The sequence below is a fragment of the Dipodomys merriami genome, unplaced genomic scaffold (genome assembly GCF_024711535.1).
Source record: "Dipodomys merriami isolate MVZ:Mamm:240054 unplaced genomic scaffold, mDipMer1.0.p SCAF_31, whole genome shotgun sequence".
NCBI classification, from domain to species: Eukaryota; Metazoa; Chordata; class Mammalia; order Rodentia; family Heteromyidae; genus Dipodomys; species Dipodomys merriami.
Window position 1 is genome coordinate 2,689,938 of NW_027204604.1, and position 21,291 is coordinate 2,711,228.

Here is a 21,291-nt window from a genome sequence, read left to right on the forward strand (position 1 = left end):
AATTGCTATATCTAGGTTATAAAAAGTAAAATGGCAAGTGATCTAGTTAGAATCATAAAACATCAGCATTCTGAATAACCTGTTCTTGCTCCACCCTAATGATGGCCCCCGTTGAAATAATTCCGCTCATTGTTGAACTTTTCTAGGAATAATTATAAGATATGAATTATACATGAGAAGACTGGGATCTACTGAAGAAAGTCAAGTGTTTCAGAGCAGCAGCTGGTTCGATCCTCACCCAGTCTCGGGATCAGCTCATGAAAATACACCAAAGCCTCCTCAAATGACTGCATTCATCACTGGCTTGGAGCCATACACCGAGTATGAGTTTAGAGTCTTAGCTGTGAATATGGCTGGCAGTGTGTCCTCTGTCTGGATCTCAGAAAGAACAGGAGAATCAGGTAATGATCAGTGCTTTGAATTCTACTTAAAACAAAGAAACAAACAACATGCATATAGCATCTCCTTAGCAAGTATGAGTTTAAAATCCCAAGTGCCTCCCCAGCAAAAAAACCTAAATTAACAAAACAAAAAGATCATGCATGAAAGTGTGGCCCGAAATTAAAGTCCACAGTGCTGAAACACTGCATGTTGAACAGCAAGAATTGTGCCAAAAAAGAGACAATATAATGGGTTGATTACATAAGAACCTCCATATCATAAAGTATTTATAGTGAATTTTGGGGGAGAGAGTAAATATTTCAGATAGGAATTCATTTGAGGGAGGACATATCTATAGTTATAATCTTTTAAGAATATGTTCCCCAAATAGCAGTTGGCTTCCCTTCTTGAAACATATTGACCACCACCCCCATCTTGTTCCATATACATCACAGTTTATCCTTAGTCAACGAGATCTGGTACCAATTTTACAACTCTGTGCTCATTTTTCCTTTCAACCAGTGTGAGTAGCAGTTTTTACCTATTGACATGAAAATCTATACAATTCACAAGATTTCTTATAAACAATTAGCATTAGGGTAAGGAAAGAGGATACAAGTGTTAGTTTTCCTGAGAGACCTTCATTAAGGCAAAGTGTTATTTTTCATCTTCCATCGTATTCTTTACTTGACGCATGCTTCAGATTTCATTAGCATATTTAAGGAAAGGAAAGCATTTTTTGCTCTGCTTTGAATCTATAGATAGCCAAAGAAAACCTATATACCCTGATCTAAAGTTGATCTATTGGAGCTGCATAGGACGAGAGTAGTTTAGGTTGATGTCCAAGGGAACCATTTCATGAATAAAATGTACACTGTTTTAGCATCTCATAATGGGTACCAGCCATCTTGGACAAATAATAGTGCCACGATAGCACAAGTGATGAGCCATGGCGTCCTGGAAGGGGAAACTCAAGGTCAGAAAGGAAAAGTAATGGGAGAAACTGCCATGCTGGACTCTCATAATCTTATGGGTCACTGGCTAATGAAAGTGCAATGATAATACACCTTTGGTTAGCATATTTAAAACCCATATTAAGAGCTCAAGGATACCAAGGGGAAAATGTATAGTGTGTATGAACCTTGGACCGATCAATCAAAACTTAGCAAAAACTTTGAGGATTTCTTTGAAGTTATTTAGAACATTCTAGATTCAGCTCTATCTGTATAGCTAAATTTCCATGCCTTTGTTTGTTTGTTTGGTTGGTTGGTTGGTTGGTTGTGGCACTTGAAATGTGGATGTGCACGCTGTCCCTCTGCTCTTCAGCGCAGGGCTAGAGCTCTACCACTTGAGCCACAGTGCCACTTCTGGCTTGTACTCCTTATGTAGAGCTGAGGAATCGAACCCAGGACCCCATGCATGTGAGGCAAGCACTCTACTACTGAGCCACCTCTCCAGCCCCTAATTTTCCATTCTTGCCACTGAAAACATTGGTTTGGCTCAGTGAAATATTTTCCTTTCTATGAGAAATCCAGTATATCATTAGGTACTTTTATGAACTTTGCAGACTAAACACACTCGGTTTTGTGATTTTATTCAAATATTCAGAATACCTATGGCTTTCTGCCACATTATCTACTAGCTATCTTTTCACATACAAATAAATTCCTATCAGATATTTTTATTTTGCAAGTGAAAATTGTATTGGCTTATAATATGGAAAGTGGGTATCTTTTATATGTACCATTGTATTCTTCTATTTGATTCAAATCTGAATTTTATGAATGGAGTATTTCAGAAACTAAAGTGTATGAGTCTGAAATTTTTTAGGGGTCACGTGCACTGTTTTGCCAATATCATTTTTTTTCTGACTAGTTCCTGTGTTCATGGATGCTCCTTTGGTCTTCCCCATCTCATCCTGCTCTCTCAACATCTCCTGGGAGAAACCAGCAGAAAATATCACAAGAGGAAAAGTTGTAAGTTTTAACATCAATATGATTTCTGAACAATCACCTCAACAATCAATTCCAGTGTTCTTCACTCAGGTAATGTTATTTTTAACTGATATTCTTCCAGAGTTGACTCACATTTGACATTTTCTGACTTTACATATAATTTTGTAACAGAATTCTCCCAGTATACTCATTAAATATGGTATTTCCTTTCTCAACATGATATTATATATACAAGGATCTCTCCATGCACACCGGTTGTTTCTGATATAAGTGTATACTGAAGAAACATTGATATGCTTTTATTTCATTAAACCTGCTCTTTCCACTTAAGTATTTTTACAAGAAGTTAAATTAGATATATATATGTATAATATATATAGGATTAAATTATTAAATTATATATAGGATATACAATAGTACATTTAACCAAGTCACCGTTTGTTGATTTTATATTATATTCTTTTGGAAGTATAAATAATATTGCAAGAACATCTTGTACATATATTTAAACATTTTTAAAGTCCCTCTAAAACAATTCCTGAAAAATAGGTTTATTACAGCTGATGACAAACGTTACAAATAATGATTCAAATGAATCATGTGAACATAATGAATATGGACAAAATCTTGATATAATCTTACATATTGCCTTCTGGTGAGTTATGTTCAAGCAAGAAGTAATGGAATAATAGTATGCATACATAGTTACTGAGACTTTACTGTGTCTAAGAACTCATCGATTGGATATTTGTAATAATCCTGGAAAATGAAAGGGCCTTTTTAGAACTAAGGATCTACCTCAGGGCTCTCTACATAAACACATCAAAACATATTTCCCCAGCATTATTATCCTTAATAATGAGTCTGTTAGAGTCTATGTCCCAAATTATTCATCATCTTGAACCACAGTGTGGGTCTAGAACAGAGATTTTTCCTCTACTGCGATACATTAAAAATGGCAACCTTCTATGTTATGAGGTAACTTGGATAGAACAGTATCCAGACATGGTATATACACTTTTGAAATATGCTCCTTTTGGAATGTGAGGAGGTGTACCAGACATTGGCCTCCTTTTTGGTGATAGGAAATGAAAGAGACGATGTTTTTTGTATTTTTTTAATTTGGACTGTATGTTCTAGACGGTCGGTGCTCTGTCAGATTCTTCAATTTGACCATGATGCATTCTCACTCTCTTCAGCACATATTTTATTTATTAAGAGCTCTATACACTTGTAGCTTCTTGCTTATTTGGCCCATTTAACATGCCCCTAACATAACATATTTTACTTCTAACTAACATTATTATACTACAGTATAATAGATACTACAGAATCTAAATATTATGCCAAATGTCATTAAACTTTGCAGCAATCTCTCCTTCACATTTATTGGTGGAAACTTATTTTTTTATGATTATATAGTTTAATGACAGAGATAACTTCTGAGAAATGTATTGTTAGAATATTTCCTTATTGCCAAACATCACAGAAGTATACTTACATCAACTTAGGTAAAATAAACCAATAAATTGCCCTACATACCACTCTAAAATGATGACAAAATATAGAATAAACATATAAACCATTAGTTATTTGCTAGCATTCTTTAGTATTATGTACTGAATGCAATTGTAGTACCATGTAAACCATAGGGAGGGTAGTTGGTTTTTGAACACCAGCATCACCCCAGTATCTAATTGTTGGCTGTGAGATCATTTGTTGATAGAAATTTCTTACTTCTCTGGGCACCGGTGCCTCATAGTTACTCAAGAGGCTGAGATAAGTCCTGTGAGACTCATATGTCCAATTAATCACTAGAAAACCAGAAGTGGCATTGTGGCTCAAAGTGGTAGAATGCTAGCCTTGAGCGAAAAAATTCAGAGACAGCATCCAGGCCCTGAGTTCAAGACCCACAACAAACAAACAAAAAGAAAAAAAGAAGTTGCTTACCGCCTTTATAATGATAGGATCATGATCATTTATACTATCAGCCTGGTTCTTTGTTGACTCAGACATCATTGTGTGAAAAGTATCTATCAGTAGCCCTAAGGAAAAAAGTATTATATCCATGGTTAGTGTTGTACTTTTCTGTGTCTTTAAATTTTTAATATATATTTTTATTGTAAAGATACTATACAGAGAGGTTACAGTTATATGAGTTATGATTATATTTCCTATTAAGCATTGTTTTCCCCTAAATATAATTTACACCCATCTAAGCAAATTTACATGGTTCCTTTAGACCAAATTCTTTGGATAATCATGAAACAAATTCTCAGATTTGTTTGTTTGTTTATGAACTATGGAGTTCTCTTCTGTCTTGTCTCCTCAAATCTGCCACTTTGATTTGAAAGTGTGTGCTAAAGAGGATATGTCAAAAAAATGTTACTGATTGAATCTGTATGTGGTCATTTGCATGAACAAGATAATTGAGAATTGACCTCTTGTGGATATTCAGCAATATGTTTTACAGGATTTTCCCCCCTTTTATTTCTGTCTCTTTCAAGAAAATGATATGATGATTAACATAGTGCGGGGCTCTGTTCTCATGCCATGAGCTAGCAGGTGGTATCCTGCGCTGGGTTACTTTGGGCCAAGCCTGGTGGTTTCCCCTGGACTTGTTCACAGTAGCAATGACAGTGTCACCATCTTTATCTCTACCATTGGTGACAATAACCACACCACCGTGCTGCTTTATGAGGCAATAACTCGCTTTTCTCATTTATCCACTTTCAGGAAGTAGATTATCACCTCATAAAACAGTGTGCATATACTATTGTCAATTAAACCCTGGCTTGTTGTAATACTTTTGTTTAAAAAATCCCTTTTACTAATAGAAGTTGGGCTATAATTCCCTCTGTCTGAACTCACAGAACTTTGTTACGGTGGTAGTGTTTGCAGTGATTATCTATTATATGATTTTTCTTATTATGTTTGCCTTGAAGCTGTTGCACACTGCAAAACCTCAAGACCTGTCTTATGTTGTAAATGGACTGAAACCTTATACGATATACGGCTTTACTGTTTCCCTCTGCAATGTGGTTGGTTGTGTAACCAGTGCTTCTGGAACAGGACAGACTTTAGCAGCTGGTAAGTGAGTCTTAACAGACATAGAAACTAAATTTAGAAACGAATGCCTACCAAACTTCTCTACTTTTGACATATTGTTTGTTTTATTTTTGTTCTCTGTTGCTCCCTTTCTGATGCAGATTGCTGTCCTCCTTGATATTTTTTAAACAGAAAAAAAGATAAAAATTAATATAGTCTTAGCAATATTTATTCCAGTGTTTATCTAACCTCTATCACATACTTTCAATGGGGTCAGAACTACTAGCACAAAGGCAAATTTGTACCATCTTTGGATACTTGATTAAAGAAGGAATTCCTTCCCTGAGGACTATAATATAATAAAATCATCCTAGCTAGTTTGGAGGCAGAGATTTTGAGGCTCAAGATCTGATACCAACCAGGGCAGAAAAGTTTGCTAGACTCCATCTACAAAGGAACCAACAAAAGTATCAGGGATGAAGGTGTAGCTGAAGGGAGAAAGTTGCCAGCTCAGCAATTGTGAGGCCCTGAGTTCAAACACAGTGCTGTATCTCCAGAGGGAAAAGAATAAACAAGTAATAGCATACACTGATTTAAAACTATCTCTGTGTGGTGTCTACTCACTGTTCTACTGTTTAGAGGTGAGTTATCCATCTACTTTAACCTCTTGAAGACATCATTTTGGTGACATTTTAAATAGCAGCACACCCCTGGCAAGTACTCACTCCTCTGGGCTACGTGCCACAGAAAGCCATCACATGCCATAGTTTCTAGCCGTGAACAGGCATTCTCCTCTAGAGGCTCCAATCTGTTTTTCCAAAGGCACAATAAATGAAAGGAACTGAAGGGAGGCGCGTCTGACCTTAGGCACTAGATGGATTCTAGAGATCCAATGGAAGAAAAATATCTATAGAAGGAACCTCCCTGCTAGAAGTATCAATGATAATAAGTACTCTACTATTAATTGGAGTGAGTTGCGCCAATGAGCTTGCCATAGTGTGAATAAGAAATGTTTTCTGTGGTCTCCTGTGTTGGAGGTTTGGTGCCAACTGATGGACTTTGGGGAAGTGATTGCATCCTGTGTGCTCTAATTTAGTCAGAGGGTTAATCCCTCCATAGAAGATAAAGAGTTGGAGGAAGCAGGTCTGTGTGTGACTGTAACTGGTCTTTCTCTTCTGATATTCCCCCTTTTCTCTACTTCCTGTCTGGTACAAAGTGAACAGCCTCTTCCTTCACATACCTCTGCCATCACAATGTTATGCCCCAGGACATAAGGCCAAGTGACTTTAAAACAAATGCTCTGAGATTGAGAGCCAAAATAAATAATTCTTTCCCTAAAGTTGTATCTGTTCATTATTTTATCATGATGATATAAAAGTAACTAATACGGAGTTTCTGTGTCATGGAAGAGAGTACTCAACACACCTACACCTATGTGCAAATCACATTCACTTATGAGGGGAAAGCACACAGGTTTTGGGCCATCTCTGACTACTAGAAGGACTGGGGAGGAAAACTAAACAAAGTCACTCAATTCTCTCTCTACCTCTTTTTCTTAAAAAAAAATAGAGCCTGGATACATCTCACATTTGCTGAAAGCCTCATGCTTTCACATAGGCTAGTTTTTTGTTGTTGTTGTGCATTATGTATTTTTATTTGTGTGTTTTTGAGACAGGCCTTCTCTGTGGAGCCCAGGCTCCACATTCTTGCCCCAAATTCTTGATCTTCTTGTCTCAGCCTCCTGTGTTCTGAGATTACAGGTATACATGGCCACACCAGCCATAGTTAGCTATTCATATATTATTCATGGGGTGATAGGCAATTTTCTAAATTAAATTTTTGCATTATATTTATTTTAAATTTAAAAAAATGTATGTACAGAGAAAAGGAAAAGCTGGAAAACAAGGGTTTGGCTTTCAACGCAGCCATTTACTAATTGTGTGGCCTTGTGTGTATTATGCAACCTTTGTTTTTGCTCTTGCCTTATTTTATTTTGAGTTTTCCAGTTTATAAATAAGGATATAATATTTTATCAAGTTTTTATGAAGAATAAAATGAATTAATGCATTATTTAAAGCAGTACTTACCATATAGCACATTCTCAGCAAAAATTTGGTATTGTGATTATAGTCAGATTATATATTTTTAACAAATGTATAGGAATTACAAAAATTTCTATTGTTTCTCAGTTATATATTATTACAACATTTATGTAAGAACCAGAAAGAATGACATTGCCCCATTTGTTAGGAAATGGAAAGACTTGGAAAAATTATATTCAGTGAAGTAAGGCAGGCCCAAAGAACATAGGTCCCATGGTTTCCCTTATTTGCAATATCTAGTATATGTCTGAGTCAAGCAGAAAAGGTCAGATAAAGTGATGTTAGGGACATGAACCCTAAGATATGTACTCAAATGTTTTTTTTCTTTCATGCGATTGTTCCTAACACATTTATTAGATTATTTCTTCGTTGCTTTGTATGTCCCTCCCCCACAGTATAACCCCTGCTTTCACTGTATTTGATGTTGGTATAATTTGTGGAGGGGAAGGGTAAAAACAAATCGTTTAAATAGGGATACAGGTGGACCCATTGCAACAATGAGATGTACAAGTCGTTATGTTGAAAACGACTTGTGGGGGGGGAGCGGGGAGGATTGGGTCGGGGGTGGGCAGGGAGAAGATGGGAAGGGATGGGAAGGAGAAACAAAGGAGGAGGCTACAATGCTTGATAAGAAATGTACTCATTATCTTGCTCATGTAATTGTAACCCCTCTGTACAGTATTTTCACAATAATATATATATATATATATATATATATATATATATATATAAAGAACAGTCATAAAACTCAGTTTATTGTGGAAAATAAAAATGAATGAAACTTTAGAAAGCCTTTTTTTTTTTTTGGTCAGTTGTGGGGTTGAACTCTGGGCCTGGGCGCTGTTCCTCAGCTCTTTAGCTCAAGGCTAGCACTCTACCACTTGAGCCATAGTGCCACTTCCGGCTTTTTCTGCTTCTCTGTTACTAAGGAATCAAACGCAGGGCCTCATGCATGCAAGGCACGCACTCTATCTTCCCAGTCCTTTAGGAAGCCTTAAATATGATGGGAGATTTAAAATTTTCTTCAGAAAGTCTGTCATTCACAACTACAATGTACATTTCAAAACTTTACCAACCAAACCATACCCATTTCAAATCTGTTGTTTTTGTAATATGGACTATGAGCCCATCATTATTACATTTACATCATTACTACATTTTCTTGCAATGGCTTGATTGTGAAAGCACCTATTGCAAGCCGAATATTTAAAGTACTGTAGGAGGATTGCTAGTGAACATAATGTTTGGCCAAGAAGTTGACATCTAGCAGGTAGAACTGATATGATAGGCCTGTGCAAAGGATTCTCAGACAGATTGATGCAAAGTTGTAAGAACAGAAAATGATATAGATGACTTTTGTGGGGAGACTGGGAAATTATCTAGTTAAATGACATTTACTTGGGCTGTAATAGTTATTAAAGGTTTTCCAGGTCTTTTTTTTGGGGGGGGTGTCCAGTCGTGGGGCCTAAACTCTGGGTCTGGGCGCTGTCCCTCCACTCTTCAGCTCAAGGCTAGCACTCTACCACTTGAGCCACAGCATCACTTCCGGCTTTTTTCTTTTTGCTTATGTGGTGCTGAGGAATCAAACTCAGGACCTCATGCATGCAAGGCAAGTGCTCTACCACTGAGCCACCTTCCCAGCCCCACAGTCTTTTTTTTTTTGAGAGTCAGTTTTTATTATTTTATGTGTGTTTATGCTACAATACTTATTTTTCAAATTTTATTGCAAAGGTGATATAGAAAGGGGTTACAGTTACATAAGTCAAGTGATAAGTATATTTCTTTTTGAACAGTGTTCCCCCTCTTTCATTTTCTCCCAGTTTTTCCCCCTCTTCATCCCTTTCCCCAATGTTGTGTACTTCTGTACCCTTTGTCTTGTATATAAGTTTATCTGCTTTGGGAAGGAGGAATGGAAGCAGAGAAGCATGGGACAAAGGGTGAATCCATTTAGCAGTGATACTCATTAGACACTATGTTGGAAATGAACTATGATAACAGTCTTGTCAGACATGGTACTCCCATTAAATAAAATTGGAAACACTGATCATTTAATAGACATATAGTAGATTTTTTTTAACACATTTGGGTTTAGACAATGATAGCCAAACAGTCTTAGAAGCTGCAAAGTTAGAGCTTAAAATAGGGTTAGGTTTGTGATTCTATCCATATAGATGGAAAAGTGTGGATGAGAATGAACTAGTGAGGACAGAGAGATTTTACAAACTGAAGCTGAAAGAAGATAGCTCAGCAAAGATTTGTATTTAGGGGGAAAGAAGAAGTAGAGAAAATGGAGAAATTTCCAGGAATACTACAGGAAAAGCCCATGGAGAAGAGAGAAGACAGGATATCCATTCTGTCATAAACCATGGGAGCAGGCAAGGCTAGCATTAATAAATGTGAGATGGGGTCTCTGAAGACCTTCTGGGGAGTGCTGTAATTAGGACAGCCAGAGTAGGAGCAGAAATAATGTAGAAAATGGAGCAGTAGCAGGAGATGCAGTAGAATATTTTTAAACATATGGTTCGTTGATGCATTGCCAAAATTTTCCATGTGCCGAATTTCCATTAAAAAGTTTGCACTAGCTTCTGTTCCCTGTAGAACTTTCTTTGCTGGAGTGGAATTTGTTCAAAGGTTTTAGGGAAAAAATAACATTTTTTCCCTTAATTCCTTAATATACTCTGTCAGTTATTTCAATTTTCATCTGCCAAGTAGAAAATAAAATCATCAGCATGACAGTAATAGAGGAAATATTTTATTATAAAATGTACCATTTTTGATTATTCTCAGATCCATAAAAAGTGACTTATTTTTACATGATTATAGGGAAAAGCCCAAATGTTTTCAGCAGATGAATAAATTTTATTATCTAAAATTTCCCAAGATTTAATATCTAAATTAAACTCATGGACATTAAGTCATAGAAATATATACAGTGTAAAGATCAATACTTACAAGTAGTTAAGTTGGTTTTAAGAAAGGGCTAAAACTTGAGTTGCTTCCTTATGATCTTTCCTGCTCTGTTAATGTATAGTAACAATACTTCAATTTGGAGGAAATGTATTACTACAGTAAATAATAGATACATGGGAAATGCAATTCTGAAGTATAATACAGTGATAGGATCTTATTAGCTGAGATGAAAGATGATGTACAATAACCATTCAAAAATTTTGAAAAAAGAAGTATCAAACATCTGAAGTGACATTTTGCTTTTTCAAAGTATAGAGTCAATGGGAAAGATGTTTTCTCTTTCGATCTTAGTTGTAAAAATCAATAGGTTCAGATAAGGTTTTGTCTGAGTGGGACTTATTATTGCCTCTTTTTTCCTCGGGAGTGATTTTCTCCCGAATAATGATTATAATGGGTGCATTTCATACTGAATATTACAATGTTGCTCTGTTGGGTTTTGATGCTTGTGACAGTCTGAGGACTGGTTATTCTATGCATCTACTTGTCTCTCCATTGCAAAATCTTTTGTTAATGTTATTGGTGGCTTGGAGTTTGTTTTGAGGTTTGTAGGAATATTGAGTTGATGAACTCTTTAAAGGGTCCTTATTATTATTTTAATTTTTAGAGTACATTTATTTATTTATTTATTTTGGTGATGGTGGCTTGAACTCAGAACCTGGATGCTGGAGCTCTTCCACTCAAGGCTAGTGCTCTATCACTTCAAATCACAGCATCACTTCCAGTTTTCTAGTAGATAATTAGAGATGAGTCTCTCAGACTTTCTTGCTCAGACTGGCTTTGAACTATACTCCTCAGATCTCAGCCTCCTGAGTAGCTAGGATTACAGACAGAGGAACAGAAACCTAGAAAGATTATTCCCCACATCCTTCTTTTTAAAAATTTAATTTTATGGTAAAGGTGGTATATAGAGGGCTTAAGGTTGCATGAGACAGGTAATAAGTATATTTCCTTTTGAACAGTGTCATCCTCTCCCTCATACTCTCCCAATTTTTCTCTCCCCCAACAAGGTGTATAGTTCATTTCCAGCATAGTGTCTAGTGGGTTTCTATGCTGAATCGGTTCTCCCTTTGTTCCTCTGTTTCTATTTCCCCTTCCCCTCCCCAGATCAGATAAACTTATACATAGGACAAAGATTACAGAAATAAAAAACAGTGAGACAAAGGAGGAGGTAACAATGCTCAATAGGAAATGTACTCATTACCCTACTCATGTAACTGTAACCCCTCTGTACAGTATATTTACAATAAAAATATATTAAAAAATGGAAGAAGGGAATAAACCAAAGAAAAAAGGAAAGGAGGAGAAAAAGGAAGAGGAAGAGGAAGAGGAATAAAGAACTGTAAACAGTATAATAAGAAATCTCTTGTTTCCATTTCTTGAAGTTCATTTAGATAAGCATCCTTTTATATGGTCATATGCACATTGCTATTGAGCCCTTATATTCCTTGCAAAGATGACCCTTTTAATTTGAGAAAGTTGTGCTTTTTCATGACTCACAAACTGAATCCAGTTTAAATTTTTTAAAGAAAATTCTTGAGCATTCCTGAATGGTCAATTCACTATTTCTTTTGCCTGTCATAAATGGACCTCCATATTACAAGTGCTGAAGTTTCCCAGCTACCATTCAGCAAATCAAGAGTCTTGCATTAGATTTTCTCTCTGAGTCTAAAGTGAAATGTTGAGTCAGTTGGCTCCTGGGTTGCAAACACACATTGTTTCGCATGCAGGTACATAAGTCTTTTCATTGTGAATTGGACCCAGAGTGATTAAACAAGCACTCTTAATATGTTAATTTATAATTTTAATTACAACAATCTTGTATATATAGTCATTAGTGAATACTAATACAAATATTTTTCTGCCTTTTTATTCATAATGCATAAATCAATCATCCAGTTACTTCTTGGAGGTTGGCTGTTTTTGTTTCATAAAATACAACCTTTGTTCTTAGTTATGAGTGCATTTTCTTCTTTCCTGTCTTGAATAATCCCTTATTAAGCTAGTCACTTTCTGCTCCATGCTAAAAAGGAAAAATTATCATGCAAATGTGGCATGCCATATTAAAAAAGCACATTACCAAACACTTTCTCATTGCTGTCCTTCAATTAGTTTCCCTTCTTTGAATTTAATTCCATTTGTTGTTAAACTACTGACTTGATGTATGGATTCATGAATCCGAGGCTGATGCCAAGAAAGAGAAGAATTAAAAAAAAAAATCAAAGCCTCTTGGACGAGCCACAGAGGCGGGCTGAAATGAATTTGCTTCACCTTTTGACAAGAACACTTGAATAGCACTGGAATCCTCTGATGATTCAACTTGGCTAATTATCCAATTATTTATTCCAAGAATAAAGGGAGCGTTTTACAATTAGAGAAGTGTAAAGCAGCCTGAGAAATTCAGCAATGACAGATGACTCAAGTAACTTCTAAGATAAACAGTATCTGTGAAAAAAAAAAAACAAAACCTTGTCTCGGCAAGTGTTTGCAGGCTGTAGTTCTATGTCTTAGCAGCCATGAAATCCCCAGTACACTGAAGGTTTGTTTTTTGTTTGTTTGTTTGTTTGTGTATTTTTGCTCTTCCAATAGAGATTATTTTATACTTGTAACTACCATGTCAAATTTCCATGACTCTTCAGCAGTGTTGAAGTTGTATTTCCCTTGATTAAAAGCTTTTGGTTCAAAGCAATACTTTTTAATTGCCTAATGATATAAGTCAGTTCTTAGGAAAGAACCGCACATTTAGGAGTTCATTTGCAATATAACTGAAAAATTCATTGCATGGCAGTAAAACAATTTACTGTTAATTACAAGGAGAAGAATTTGCTGTAGCATGCCCACAGATTGCCATGAATCATGCAGCACTCCTAGAGATTTATAACAGATGTGTAAGTGGGATGAATTAGCAGGGTTTAATAACAGAGACACAAATCATGTAGACTTCAAGGAGCTTTAATTGATATACTAGAATGTGACGGGCATGAATCACTCAGCCATTCAACAGCACTGTAACATATGGTCAGCTCAATATGCTGCATCTTAAATCGGTTGGTGAGTCGTTGGTTGGCCCATATGGTGGAAGCAATATATTTTTCATGATTAAAAAAAATACATCCTGTTTTTAAAGAAATATGATTGCAAAGCATGTTTCTTATTGAACAGTCACCTGAATGCCAAACTGGTGGTGTTATTTAAATTATATTTTTTAAGCCTGGCAGCCCGTCCCAATGAATAGAGGTTACTCCTTGTAATATGAGATAGAGAGACACCTTATGAGAACCAAGCAGGTGCGGATTGGCACGCTTGATTCCCAGCAAGCCAAGGGAAAACACTGTGGATGGTAGCTGGGGTTGTCAGAGAAACCTTTTGAGATGAAGCAAAAGAAAAATCTTTTTAAAAAATGATATCACTTGTAAAGAAACTTAGGAAAGCCACCTTGCAAAAGAGCAAAAGATGAATTTAATGGGTATCATTGCTTAATATGGGAAGAGAAGGGGCTGTAATAAAACTATGGCCCCCTAATGTATGTAGCATTTATACTGTCTTTCTTTTCACTTTATTTATTTATTTTGGTGTGTGGGAGGGTGTGCGTGCACGTGTGCGTGTTTTTGCATGTATGCCAGTACTGTGATTTGAACTCAGGTCTTCATGATCTTGCTTAGCTTTTTCTCTGAAGGCTGGTATTCTACTGCTTGAGCCTCATGTCTACTTCTGGGCTTTATGTTATGAATTGGAGATAAGAGTCTCACAGACTTCTCTGCCCATGCTGGTTTTGAACTCTGATCTTCAGTAGTTAAAATAACAATTGTGTACCTCCAGTGTCCAGCTATACTGGCTTCTTAATTCAATATTTGGTCTTTTGGAAGCAATGAAAGAAAACCCACTAAAGCACTGGCAGGTCATCCTTTGGATAAGACCACAATTCTGTGTCCTTCCTGCAGAGTTATTTCTGTGGGTGGAAGCAGGTATCCTGCTTGAAGACCATCACTGGTAGTGTGCAAATCTGTTTTTATTGGAACTGAGATCTGGCAGCTTTCAGAAAAGCTTTTGCAGCATTAGTAAATTTGACAGACTTGAAAAAGGAATATTGCAGCCTCCGAACTGTGCTGCCAGGATTTAATGTCAACAATTAAAATTTATTTTGATCCTTACCTAGTGTTTATTACTGTTTGTATACACAACAGACCTTACTAATACAGAGCTGCACTATTAGATGGAATTACCATCTGTTCAGAGTGAAATGCTGGCATCTGTCTTAGATGCTAAAACTAAAATGATATTATTTCTAACAAAACAAAATTAACTGCTTTTTACTCATCACCTTCTACTCAAAGTGTGTGAATGCATCCAAGGTAAAGGCTTTATTTATTTACACATATTTTTGTGCATTGAAATACATAATGACCTCAGTTGCCAGGTCTTCTTAATCTAAAAGCAGACTTTCTCAAGTTTCCTATTGGTCTGCTTAGCTATAGCAACAATACTCTTAGCCTTTCTGAAAGTTCACTCTTAGCTTTATAATGAAGTTGATGTAGATCCTATAACAACCATTAAAATGCCACAATTAAAATACATAAAAAGTAAAAAATGAATCAGACAGGCTGTAGTCGCATTTTGACATAGGAGACCCTCCCTCCCTGAAAAATCTTGCAAACAAAGAAGTTAAATAGACAAAAATTCATCTGAACAAAGTTGCTATAAGTCCCACAGTGACACCTTTAGGAAGATATAAACTGTATCATCTCTGATAGGTTATTTAACTTTTCTTCCTACACAGACACATATAAAAGATGTATAGTTAACTCACTTCCCTTTCCTTTTGGGAAAAGCCTGAGCATCCTTTTTGTTTTAAGTCCTTAGCTTTTTTTTTCTTTTCTTACCATTAGAAATTTTGAAGGAGCAAGGACAATGGTTCTTCCTGATGTTCGATCACTGAGATGTTACTTTCTGAGAATCGTAGCCTTCAATTCCATATATCACAAAATAATAAATCGTGTCACACCAGCCTTTAAAGCATGTACATAGTGCATTAACTGTAACTGTAGTACATTTATTTGTGCTGGAGGAGACTTGAAAATGATTAAAAAATCAATACTTTGCTGTCAGAGAAGCAAGTGTTACGATGCATTTAAGTAGTTAATTGCAAAAGGCTCATAAAAGCTTCAAGTTTGGGTAGCAGGGATGCCATAATTACAATCCAAGCTCCTACCTTTCATTAAAGGGGTGGGCTTTAGGGAACAGCAGTCACTGAAATCTCTGCAACCATTTTGAGCAATCTCGAAATCATGGATCCTTTGTCCTAGTTACCTCTCTCTACGATGCTAGTTGTATATGAAGTTTTCAGTGATCACCAGAATGATGGTGAGTTGAAGCCTGGCTCACTCACCAAGTCCACTTAAGTTCTCTAAAAGCAGTGCTAGTCTTTCTTGATGACTCGGAACATTTAGGTGAAGCTGCTAAGAAGTGAAGGAAAAAAGTTACAAGGTTCTCTTCATGGTCTTCTCAAAGGTTCAGTGGATCCCTTTGAGAAGTGTTTCCTGAACTATTCAGTTGGAGGATTTTGCAACTAGAGACATCCTAGACATAACCCCATTTCTTACTCTCACATGAGGGAGACTGAAACAGAGAGATCAAATACTGGATTGGCCAGTGTGTCATGATATGAGTCCTTAAGAGCTAGTTTAGAACCTAAATATTATCCTTCTGCTGGTTTGTGCTACTGTGTGTGTTCTTCTCTAGAATGTGACCAGTAAACAAGGAAGGAATGGACAATAAATATTTCACTGTCTTCTCTCACATCTGGAAATGAATGGTCAACAAAGTAGCATCAGGTGACCTCTTTAAGTTGTGGGAAGAAGTCTTCCCTTTCCTGAGCACTGATCAGTGAGCAGTTGTGACACAGTGGCTGCTGAGACATCACATTTTTGTCCCTAGGATACCTCAGCACACTCTGGCCCCACCACCTTATAAAAGTCTCTTGACTTACAGTGTTTGGCAAATTACACTCCCTGCCACAAATTCTCATCTTTGAGAAAAATTCAAAATTATTTTCTATTGAGAAAGTACCTAGAAATGTCAGTCTCATGTTAGTCTGTTCCACGAGTAGGTATTTTCTCTGTAATAGAAAGTAGATGATATTTTACAATAAGAAATGATGCAGCCATGTAATCTTCATAGACAACATATTCTTCCTTAAAAACAAATGATTACAAAGACATGAGTGCCAGTAATAACTTCACAGTTCTCCTGCTATGATGCTCAAAACTTCACAGGACATAAATTTTCCAAGAATAAATTTATTCATTATGATACGCTATTAATCAGATTATAAAGTAATAATGCTGCATGAAGAATGTAGATTAGCACAGTATTTTATGAAAGGATCCCTATGAATACAAGAGAATAGAGATTCGATTACAGGGCTATTGAAAAAATACAAGAACATTGCAATTTTGTTCCAAATAAAAACAAACATTCTGTTTTATTCTTTGACACGATAGCTGTTAAAAATGCACTTCATGCTTTATATTTAAGAGGGTTGTCTAAGCAAACAAAGGCAGGTCTTGAATACAGATGAATTTTGTTCTTCTGTGATATGTAATTTGAAAGATGTGTTGTTATCTAGTAGCAATAGTTCCTTACATATTTGTATTCAAATTTGTTTTATAAACTTGAGAGTAATTATGTGTTTGTGTGGTGTGAGCAGTTATTGTTAAAGCTTTGCACTGAAATTTTAGACTCATGATGTACATAGTAAAAGAGAGACAGATATAAATTTTAAGAGATTCGTCTAAAATCTGGACAGAATTGGAAATTAAGCAGTAGAATATAATCTCCAAAAGTAAACATGACCCTCACCATTATTCTATGTGATCTCTTAATTTATTCTTTTGTAATTAAGTGATATTTAAAACATTTATTGTATCTATAATCACTTCAACAATCTGGCAAATAATCCTTGATTATCCCAGTTCCTCAGTGCCTTGCTCCCTCGGTGTCTCTGTCTCTGTTTCTGTCTCTGTCTCTGTGTGTTTGTATGGGGAGTGCACAGACTACTTTAATTGATCTATAGCTTCAACTTAATGCTTCCTTCTAGTCTCAGAGGAACTTAGCAAAGGATAACATCATAGGGCACTCCTCCTTTCAAGCAAACTTGGTTGACTCCTCTGTGTGACACTATACAATACACCAGCTGGAGGGGTTCTTTTTCTATTTCTTTTCATTTTTTTTTCTGTGGAAGGGTAAAATGTACACCATGGTTCAACTCATTCTCTGTAGGAGACTTCTTGAAAACAGTCTAATTTCTTGGTAGCATAAATCCTTGTGAACTGAAAGACTATTCCACAACTTGTTAAAGGTCTGAACAGTCAATGTTAATTTTTGCGCATGCTGAATAAAAGAGTGCCCTAATTAATTGTAATCTATTTGCCAAATTTGAACAGAGATGTGCTCTTACTTTTGGTATTCTATCTTTCCTTGTTGGTTTCTTGTTTTACTCTGAACTTAAAATTTCAATTAAGTAGTGATTGTAGATTGTGCTATCCTGGCAGAAAGGATTCTGAAATTGATAGTTGTACTGCCTGCATCCAGTAGGGCAGTTAGAATACCAGAGTAGCAAATATTAATTGAGGAAGTAAGTGCTTTTTTAAAAAAAAGTTTTGTTCCTTTTTTAAAAAAATTACTTTTATTTTTTTGTAAAGGTGATATACAGAGTGGTTACAGTTACATAAGTGAGGTAATGAGTACATTTCTTATTGAATGTTGTTACCCCCCCCCTCATTTTTCTCCCACAGGGTGAACTAATCCAACAAAAATGCTAGGTTGGAGCCAGGCACTGATGGCTCACGTCTGTAATAGTACTCAGAAGGCGGAGACCTGATGATTACAGTTCTAGGTCAGCCCGGGCAGGAAAGTTCCTGAGACTCTTACCTCCAATTAACCACCAGAAAACTAGAAGTGGCACTGTGGCTCAAGTGGTAGAGTGCTAGCCTTGAGCTGAAGCGCTGAGGGACAGCACCCGGCCCAAAGTTCAAGCCCCACGACCGAAAAAAAAATGCTAGATTGGAGATAACTCTATGACTTAGTCGGGGGGGGGGGGAGTGAGGGGGTACGGACAAGGAGTTGGGGAGAAGGGAAACTGAGGATGCTTTTTAAGTAGTGAAATTCTCTTGTTTATAAGACATACATGAATTTTAGTCATGCTTCTTCTAAACTTTTGGTTAAAATGGAATGAATCTAGGACATTTGTAACATCAGTGAAAATGTTATTAGTTAGTTCGGAGCTTCCCATACAAAAAAAAAAAAAAAAATCAGACCCCTACATCCCAGAACTCTAGAGAATCTTAAGTCAGAAATGAAAAAAACACAAAAAATAATAGGACAGTTCAAAATACTATGTTTGTATTTCTGAAAGCAAAAGAAAGAAAGAAAGAGGGGCTGGAAAGTGGCTTCGTGGTAGAGTGCTTACCTTGCATGCATGAGGCCCTGGGTTCGATTCCTCAGCACCACATAAACCGAAAAAGTCAGAAGTGGCGCTGTGGCTCAAGTGGTAGAGTGCTAGCCTTGAGCTGAAGAGCTGAGGGACAGTGCCCAGGCCCAGAGTTCAGGCCCCATGACCAACAACAACAACAAAAAAAAAAAGAAAGAAAGAAAGAGAAATTGGGAGATTAAAAAGTCAGCATGTAATTGGTCTTGCATTTATATTTCTGAGCTCAAGACTTAAAAAAAAAAAGACAGCACTTTACCCTTCCCAAATTTATCAAGAATGGCCTGCTAAAATTTTAATATAATGTTGGATTTCAAACACTGAAAACAAACTTACTGAAAGAAGTTTCTGGATAACTTACTCTTTTATTTGGGTTTAAATTAGTTTGAAATAGGATAATAGATTTTAGAATGAGATCTTTGAGAACTTACCAATTAGTTGATTCTTGGCAGGAAACAGCAAGAGAAATCATGCAGATAATTTTGAAATATATATATATATATATATATATGTACATATATATAGTGGGTTTTAGTGATATAAGATGATCAGAATTGTAATTTTCCTTTTAAGCTGCTGAACTTTCTGCTCAGTGCTTTTATTCTCTACTTAAAGTTAAAATAGAATCACAGAGAATTGTTTCCTAATTGTTTCTCTTTAGAAAGCCAGAACCTAAAAGGTAACAAAATTTTTTCTCAGTTCTTTTAATGCAAATTTTCTTTCACGGTTTAAGGGTTTCAAATTATTTCATTTACATCATTGAGATTTATGTTTATTGAAATAGGTCATGACTTTGCATAAGGCTATGGTAACACAAACACAGCTAAAAATCCACACACAGCCTTGGGGTGGGTATCTTTAGTAATACTGTAGTGATTATGACATCAGTCCCTTTTTGTGCAGACATGGGCCCTTAGAGCTCCAAGCTTGTGACCACCGCCGATGGTATGGTATGGTGACTTCAGGACCAGTGACTCTCTTGGTTACTTCAGGCCCTAAGAGCTGTCCAGAATATATATGTCTAGATTGGTGTTTATTAATTGATCTATTGTAGATGCTCTGTCGAACCTCCAGAATGACATATACTTCTTCATTCTCAATTTAAATCAAGCCTAGGACATCAGAAAGATGATTTTCTTGCCAACCAAAGTGTAGAGATGGCAGATAACTCTATAATAAGATATTTCTTCATATCATAAGTCACATGGGAGGTGCAAACTAAAACAAGACGCCACTAGACATCTTAAATAAGGATTACTGCTGAGTGCCAGTGGCTCAGGCCTGTGATCCTAGCTAGGTACTCAGGAAGCTGAGATCTGAGGATTACTGTTCAAAGCCAGGCTAGGAAGGAAAGGCCATGAGACTCTTATCTCCAATAAATCACTCAGAAAACCAGAAGTGGCGCTGTGGCTCAAATGGTAGAGTGCTAGACTTGAGCTCAAGAGCTGAGGGACAGTACCCAGGCTCAGAGTTCTAGACCTACGACCAGCAAAAACACCAAAAAAACATTGACATTACTGACACCAAATGCTGTTGAGGATATGGAGAAAGAGGAACCCTCATTCATTTCTGGTGGGAATGTGATATAGTTAAGGCACTGTGGAAGACAGCTGGGCAGTTTTACACACAACTTAACCTACTCTTATATGATCCACTAATTATGATCTTTGATACTTCTACAAGACGCTGAAATGTTACATCTACAGAAAAATTTGCATACACACTTTTTATGGTAGTTGTATTAAGTAATTGTCAAATGATGGAGTTGACCAAGACATTCTTCAGCAGGCTAATGGATAAATTATTCATAACAAATAATGGAATATTACTTAGTCCTTAAAAGAAGTGGAATAACCTAAAATGTATATTACTCAGTGAAAGAAACCAACCTGAAAAAGATGCACATAATGGAATACCAACTATTTGAACAAAGGCAAAACTCTGTGGGTATAATAAAATGATGTGTGATTTCCAGGGACTCAGCATAGGGATTAAGTAGCTGGTATAGTGAACATATTCTGTATTACATTCGAATACTAGATATATGTAATTATATATATGCTAAATATATGCTAGATATATGTAATTATATAGTTATCCAAACCCATAGAACATGATGCAATATATTATATAATTATATATAATGTGGTAACATTAATATGAATGTATAGATCGTTAAATTTCATTAGTAAATGTAAATAAATTATTAAAATAATTGTTCATTAGTTGGCATGAATTAATAATTTAGCCCTGCCTAGTTCTTCTCAGGTCCTTGTACTTTCTCTTTGTTTCCTCAATTAACCCAGCTCAATCATTTCTGTTACCTGTTCAAACTCTATGATTTATAGCACCA

At 36.2% G+C, this 21,291-nt stretch overlaps 1 protein-coding gene across 1 annotated transcript in view; it reads left to right on the plus strand.

Moving 5' to 3' along the window:
* Window positions 1-21,291, plus strand: part of Ush2a (usherin) — a 640,266-nt gene that overhangs the window by 158,539 nt on the left and 460,436 nt on the right. The window contains exons 17-19 of the mRNA XM_070041435.1: window positions 147-401; window positions 2,257-2,426; window positions 5,282-5,426. Coding sequence (XP_069897536.1) covers window positions 147-401; window positions 2,257-2,426; window positions 5,282-5,426 — 570 coding nt within the window. The remainder of the gene's footprint in view (window positions 1-146; window positions 402-2,256; window positions 2,427-5,281; window positions 5,427-21,291) is intronic.